Below are 8011 nucleotides of genomic sequence, written 5' to 3'. Positions count from 1 at the left end.
TTGAGAAAGAAATTATAGATCTTTTTAATTTTTCAAGTGTATATTTTTTTTCACGTCTTGATCTATACAAACATCACTTGTTTCACTTTAATTCCATTCCTCGATAATTTGTTTTTTTCTATGTTTTATTCATTTTTATTTCATTTTAATATTCAACATAAAGTGACGGTCAATTTAAATGAAGGATCAAATAAAACAAAAACAAAAACAAGAAAAAAATTACATGTTATATAAATATTATCTAATAATTTAACAAAATAAGAATAAAAATACAAAACTTAAAAACCTCACATTCCTCTCATTTCACTTTCTTTCGTTCTATAAAAATATATTTTTTATTTTCATGAAAACTTCACCTCTGCAAATACACTGAAAAAATATTTTTACCATTGTCAATTCAGTTTTCGAAAAAAAAAAAAAAAGAGCGAGCAAGTACAAAAGACTTGAAACGAATAACATTTTTTATAAAAAAATCAAGACTTGCAATAACAAAAAGTTAAGTATTTTATATTTAATATTTATTTTACCTTTACAATTAGTTACTTTGAATACGAAAAAAAACGTATTTAAGAGAATGTACGATGAAAACGTTAAATATCACTAATTTTGGAGTACATATAATGCATGAATGTTTTATTTTAGAATATATATAATAGAAGTATTTTAAATAATAACTTAAAGAAATTAAGTCTATACCTACAAATAATTTGTATCGAAATGATTAAAAAAATTAAAAATAAGAAAAGAACAAAGAAAGTTGAAAAAACAAACTCTCTAATTTAAGAATATTTTTAAAAAATTACAGGGATTTTTAAATATTTGTACAAACTATTTTTTGTATTTAAAATTTTCAAACAATGATTATCATAAAAATAAACACTAATATTTTCCTTTTTTAAATCTAACTTTTAAACAAATTAAAAAAAATTACATTCTTCCATCGAATGTCAAAGTTTTATGTAGATTTTTTTTCATAAATATTAAGAAGATATCATTTATTTAATGATAATAACTTTTTTATTTAAATCAAATATATATTTTTTTGAATTAAAGGTTGGTACTAACTTAAAATAAACAAAGTATTTTATTCTGAATTTTTAGATAATTTTTTTATAAGCAAAACATATATTATTAAAGAGAGTTTAAGGGAAACTCAAAATCTATATACATAAAAAAAGATTACTAACTGAGAGAAATAAAAAATAAAAATATAGTTATACAGAATTAAAACGGATGTAATTTCGTGGGTTCAAATATCAAACAGCTAATAAAATAACTTTTCATTTACTAACAAGTGATAGTCATTTCCAGAACCTCAGAATAATAGAATTTATAACTTCTCTCTCATCCAAAACACCATTAGAAAATACAATTCAATTTATATGTAATCACAAATATCACACTGTACTTAACCAAACAATTAATAAGCATATATCTTCTCTTTTACTACAGCCAACATCAACCAAAAAAAGCAAGTGAGTCGATATATCTGAAGTTAAAACCAGTGAGAATCCAAGGCAACGCGCAGTAAAGTACCAGATTTGATATAAAACTGAACACGTTCAAAAAAATTAAGTTGAAAGTTCCTCCAAACCATGACAAAAACAACAAGTTATATCATCAATTTGAACATCTCGATCAATCAACAAACCCAACAACAATTGTTAAGAAAATACCAGATACTTAAGAGGTATCTTCCCTCTCCATAACCTTTACAAGGTATCTGCCGTACACTGATCTACACTATTAAAACTACCAAAAAGTTCAAATAATCATGAATACGTAGATTGTACTGAATAACAACCTGAAGAATCTACTCTTTCATACCCATTTATCTTCTTGTAGTAACTTACTAAAAACTCCATCCATAAGCTCCAACAAAAGATTGAAACTTGATATCTCATGTTGAAAGAATCATTTTCGCCAACTAACATCCTAAACTCACCTAGTGCCATCATGAAAACTATTTTCCAATACACATGATTCAGCATTCCTCGCCACCGCAAACAATCACAGAAATATTTCACACAATCGCACCCCGCCTACCCACTTATCTCTCCAAAAAAGAGTGTGTAAACCTGCACCAACACTCCTATCAAAATTTTCATCCAGTCATGAATTCCTTTGATGAATAACCTCCATCAAATCACGTCACCACAAAGAACATCTGGTGTGGACTAATGGATGCTGAATAAAAAAAGCTAATCTTCGATACCTAGATTCAAACACTCGCACCCACAATGAACTAGAACAATTAACACCTCGCCATAAAAAAGCGCTTAGTTAAACCACTGCACATTCCTAATTCCAAAGTCATCATTCTTCCACGGTCTACATACCATTTCCTATTTCACCTAGGAGATTTTAGATCTATCCTTAACAACCTTTCATAAAAATTTTCATTGGATAGTGACAATCTCCTTTATCACCGACTTCGGCACCTTAAAAAAGGATAACGAGTATAATGACATAGAATTAAGAACTGCATTAATCAAAGTCACTCTGCTTCCAGTCATTAAGTTTCATATATACTTCCTCCAATCATTTTTATAAAAAACAAAATGAAATATTTTTTTGTCCTTATTATAAAAAATAAATAATACATTCAAGATGCATTAATTAATAAATATTTTTTATACCATTATTTTATTAGTATTATTAAATATACAAAATACTAACTATATCATTTAATATTATGAGTATTTTTTGAAAAAAATTTATATTTATAAAAAATATAACATACTTAATTGTTTTTTCTAAACCTGATAATTTAGTCTTTTGTTTTCTATAAAAATGACCAGAAGGAGTATTTTAGTAGTCATAGTTTTTCTAATGATAAATAAATAAATAAAAATTAATTATTAATTAGCAGATAACATTTAATGTAGAGATATTTACTCTAAATAATTTTTTTATTTTATTATAAATTTTGACAATCTCAACTTTCAAGATCAAATTTAAATACATATAAATAAAAAATTATAAAAATATATTTATTATATTGAATTATAAAAGTATAATAACAAAATTTTAATACATATTTATTATTAATAATTTTTTATCTTTAATTCTAAAAGTTGAGGTTAAGTTTTTTATTAATTTTATCAGTTTGAAGTTGGAAAGAAAATAAGCATTTTGTTATTTAATATCTCAACAATAAACTATTTTTTATGGCATTGTAAATACTTTTAAAATTTAATTGAGACAGTACCGAAATAACTTTTGCTCAGTGTTATTTGTCTTATAATTTTTTAAAATAATCACATTTAATAAAATATATAAATCTATTAGTTTCGCTGTGAAATACTTTATTTTTAATACCAAGTCCTCTTCATCAATAAAAAGTGTATTTTATTATTGCTGCATTTTTTTAAGCATGAAAGTGTTTGTTAAATATAAATTTTGTTAAATAAAAATCATTCAAAGATAATTTAATAAAAATGGAAGTCAAAACTAAACTCCAAGCTTTTGACTTGATTCAATTTGTTCAAAATTTTTAAATAAGGTTATTTTATGCAATTTCTATAATTATTTTGTAGTTTTTTTATTATTTTTGTTTGAATTGCATAATTGTAGTGTGAATGAACCCAACATATTTATCAAATGGCTTATATTAATTATTGAGTTAATTGAATTAAATAATTTTATAGAAGTTAAAAATAAATATAGACAGCAGAAAAATTTTGTGTTAATTTCTTCATTATCAAGGCTAAAATAAAATTTTATTATACCTTTTCATAATTTTAATATAATAAATGTATTTTTTATAAAAAAAATTTTAAACTCAATTTTAAATATGAAATTAACAAAATTAAAAAAAACCTTGTTTAAATCCAAATTAATTTTGTTATTTATTGATTTTATTAAAACATGCATTAAATGCCATGTTTATTAATATACATACTTAACTCAATGTACAGTCTAATATCGGTTCCAAGTGGTCGTGGCGATGGTCTTTTTATTTATGGTTTTGTAAGAGAGGAAGACAAGACAGGAATCATCGAAGGTGTTGAGATCAACGTTGAAATGGCGAGTGACGAGGTGTGTTTGGATCAGCTTCCGAGGGCCTTGTTGGGCACCGTAATGACGAAGCTCGACATAGCTTCAATCTGTTCATTGGCTTCAACATCTTCCACTTTTCGCTCATGTGCCAAACACATCCTTTCATTCCTTCCTACTTTCCACCTTCTCGTACGTCTCTTTCTCATCTTCAAATTGATCAAGTTCGTTTCTTTTTCTGATTTTGCATCTGGGTTTTTCTTCTTCTTTCAGGATATTGCGCCTTCTGCGAAATTGTTAAGACCCTTGCTCCCACCCAATCCATACCTTACCAGTCTCAAGGTTGAGTGTGGTGGCCTTGACGATTCTGCTATTTCCTTCTTGCTCAAACCCTCCTTGCACGACCTCTCTCTCCACAATTGTGTTGATTTCAGTGGCAAACTCTTGTCTGAGATTGGGAACCGATGCAAAGACCTAAGGTTTGTTTCTTAATGTCCTATGTAGCAATACCATGGTCTAGTGTGTCGGTTGCTTGGTTCGTGTTATTTAATTTGTGTTCAATTAGGTCTCTCTATTTGGGCTCAGTGGCAGAAAAAAGAGGAAGGGCTATTCATATCTCTGATTTGGAGGAGTTGCTCAGCGGTTGCTCCCACTTGGAAGTAAGACATATGGAAAGTAAAAACTTCGAATAATAGTATTCTTCTAGAGAAGTTATATTGATTGATCTTGGTGACCCTATCAACATTTATCAGCCATTCTTGCTTGCTATGGTATTTGGTAAAAGCCTTTCAAGATACTGAGTTTTACTTGTTATGGTAATGGTAATGGTAAAAGTCCCTTGCTCTGTTAATTGGTATCATTGGACTTTTTGTTCGAATTTAGTCAGATCTGGGCATTTGTTGAGGTTTAGAGGTTTCCTTGATTGTATATATTTTCATAAAGGGAAATGCGAAGGCTTAGGAAAAATCATGTTATCTGTATTACTGTATGTATTTTAATGAATAATTGAATGACTGTCTAATTTCATCATAACGTCTCATGTATAATAATAAAAGCATCCTTCTGCCATTTGGATCTAAAATGCATTCGGATTATTTTGGTAGGAGCTGATTCTGATGTTTGATGTCTCTCTCTTTCTGCGGCATAACTTTGCTCGAGTTTGGGCTTCTGCCTCTGAGAAACTCACTTCTCTTGAGATTGGCTACATTTCTTCGGTTACAGTGACTGAACTGCTTAGCCCGAATTTGGGACCCCATCAGCCTTTAAATCCTGTTCAACCATCCATACTTCCAAACATTCAGAAACTGTGTCTTGGAGTGGATTATATAACTGATGCTATGGTTGGTACAATATCCAAAGGTCTTGTCTTTTTGACCCATTTGGATCTTCGAGATGCACCGCTGATTGAACCAAGGATTACATTTGACCTAACCAATGCTGGCCTTCAACAAATTAATCAACTTGGGAGATTGAAACATCTCTCACTTGTCAGAAGCCAAGAGTTCCTAATTACCTATTTTCGAAGAGTTAATGATCTGGGATTTCTTCTAATGGCTGACAGGTGTGCAAACATGGAGAGCATATGCCTCGGTGGCTTTTGTCGTGTCACAGACACCGGTTTCAAAACTATCCTGCATTCTTGCTCTCATTTATACAAGCTAAAGGTTACTCATGGGACTCAATTAACTGATCTAGTTTTTCATGATATTTCTGCAACATCTCTTACTTTGACACATGTGAGCTTAAGATGGTGCAATCTGTTAACCAACCGTGCAGTTATGAGTTTGGCATCAAACAAGGAACTTAAAATTCTTGACTTGAGAGACTGCAGGAGCCTGGGGGATGAAGCTCTCCAGGCCATTGGCACTCTTCCAAAATTGAAAATTTTACTATTAGATGGCTCTGACATAACTGATGCGGGACTTTCAAACTTAAGACCAACTGTTATTAGTTCATTGTATGCGTTGTCTCTTCGAGGGTGCAAGAGACTTACAGATAAATGCATCACAGCTTTATTTGATGGCTGTGGGGTGCTGGAATTACGAGAACTGGATTTATCTAATCTCCCTAACCTCTCAGATAATGGAGTTCTGCTGCTGGCAAAAACTCGAATTCCCTTTTATGAACTCCGTATGCGACAGTGCCCGCTAATTGGTGATATTTCAGTTATGGCATTGGCTTCAATGCTGGTTGATGAGGCCAGATGGCATGGAAGCAATTTGCGTTTGTTGGATCTTTATAATTGTGGTGGCATTAAACAGCTTGCATTTCGTTGGTTAAAGAAACCATATTTTCCGAGGCTCAGATGGTTGGGAGTGACTGGAAGTGTTAATAGAGATATGGTAGATGCTTTAGCCAGGAATAGACCATTCTTACGCGTGGCATGCCATGGTGAGGAGATTGGGGCTGACCCATATGATACGTCAGATGGTTTATATACTCATGATTATGATGAGGTAGATGAATTTGAGCAGTGGCTTCTTGAAGCGGATGTTGACAGCGACGATGAAGAATTGGTTGATGCTGAAAATAATGAAGTGGTCGTGTAATTTGCTTTTAAATTCTCGTAATATGTCTGCATATGTATGTGTATGTCTGTCTGGATCTTGTTCTATAGGTATTTGTCACAGGTTTTAGTAGCTAAGACTTCTTGTATGATATGTACTGTATCTCACTACCGTTGCTTTTCCTAAACATCCTCACTTTGTGTTTTTCACAGGCATCTGAGGCGTTAAAGTGCCCTTATTTGCAACTTTATGTTGATTAACATCGTCCATCTTTCAGTCCAACAACCTGTTCTCCTGAAAAACCAATTTCTGCTATCAAAGATCCTTGAAAAAAATATGGCTGAAAGTTTAAAATGTAGCACTTAGAGTAATGACAAACATAGTTTGACATGAGAGAAACACAGCAACAACTGAGCCAAAATGTGATAATAATAATAACAATAATAATAAAAAGCTTCCTGAGACGGTTCTAACATCAATTGACGAGGATGGCCCAGAGCATATCCTGCCTGGTGAGGAAGAAAATGGCTTTAGCCTCCAATGATGCCATTGCCAATTGCCAAGAAAAAGCTCTCATAATGAACAGTTTCCTAATGTTGAATCTAAACAGCCAAAAATAAATTGGAAATATAATGATGGCTTTGAAATAGGGAAAAATGAAAGAAATAAGTTTAGTTTTCCAATTAGAGGCAATCGCATAAAGGCTGGTGGTGTATATCAAGACAGAAAATGAATACCTAAACATGAATCTATTGCAACTAGTTTAAAGCATAATTAAGTCACCAACTGTTGCACTTGCGAAAGCAACAGTCTGCAAACGAATGCATGGACCACATCATTCAAAGTACCATTTGTTAGTAAGATTGAATTTATTTCACATATCAGAATCCTCATCAAAATTTAAACCTCCACCATCTGGTCTTATCATTAAGCAAGTATTTAACTTGTTTTTTTTTTTTTTCAAGCATTACTATGGTTTCAATCCCCCACGGCCCTTTTAGCCCGCTACTTGATACTTGCCATATACCCGTGACGTGAGTCTAGCCACTGCTCTTTTTACTTTAATCAATGCTAACCTTTTTACTTCATATGGAAGATCAAAATATGCACATGTATGGATATTCCCTCAGCACACTGCCATCTTTTTATAATCTAACCAAAACATCCAATTTAATTTTAATACCTATGATTTCAACTGAAAAATATTGGTATAATGCATAACTCACTAACTTTATACAATTTCTAAGTCTGAATTCTAGCACGAAGGCAACTAACTTCACAGCATTTCTTTCGTGCAAACAAAACATTCCTTTTAGCTTTGGACTTGGGAGATAAAGCTATGACTTGTGGAAGCGTGTTAGGACGACATTGGACCAGTATGTCTCCTTTTTAGTTTTAAATTTTGAAAATGAACGATTTATCTTTGCATAAATTTCATTATACTAGTTTCACGGCTTTAATTAGTTCTAATAAAGAAAGAAATATTCAAATATTAAAGCAAACTA

At 31.1% G+C, this 8011-nt stretch overlaps 1 protein-coding gene across 1 annotated transcript; it reads left to right on the top strand.

Annotated features, from left to right (window-relative positions):
• Positions 1-3930: 3930 nt before the first annotated feature.
• LOC113872520 (F-box/LRR-repeat protein 10) lies at positions 3931-6784 on the top strand. Its single transcript, XM_027510138.1, has 4 exons — positions 3931-4191; positions 4273-4478; positions 4565-4658; positions 5103-6784. Exons 1-4 carry the CDS (start codon positions 4027-4029, stop codon positions 6546-6548), a joined length of 1911 nt encoding a protein of 636 aa, XP_027365939.1. The 5' UTR covers positions 3931-4026; the 3' UTR covers positions 6549-6784.
• Positions 6785-8011: the final 1227 nt, after the last annotated feature.

Source organism: Abrus precatorius, unplaced genomic scaffold, assembly GCF_003935025.1.
Source record: "Abrus precatorius isolate BTA unplaced genomic scaffold, Abrus_2018 Scaffold7, whole genome shotgun sequence".
NCBI classification, from domain to species: Eukaryota; Viridiplantae; Streptophyta; class Magnoliopsida; order Fabales; family Fabaceae; genus Abrus; species Abrus precatorius.
Note: the sequence above shows the minus strand (reverse complement) of the source record. Positions and strands in the feature narration are given on the sequence as shown.

Bases quoted from the DNA above. Each gene is read 5' to 3' on its own strand.
- LOC113872520 (XM_027510138.1), top strand. From the start codon at position 4,027: ATGGCGAGTGACGAGGTGTGTTTGGATCAGCTTCCGAGGGCCTTGTTG. The intron at 4,192-4,272 runs GTACGTCTCTTT...TTCTTCTTTCAG, and splicing joins TTCCTACTTTCCACCTTCTC to GATATTGCGCCTTCTGCGAA. The intron at 4,659-5,102 runs GTAAGACATATG...TTATTTTGGTAG, and splicing joins GCGGTTGCTCCCACTTGGAA to GAGCTGATTCTGATGTTTGA.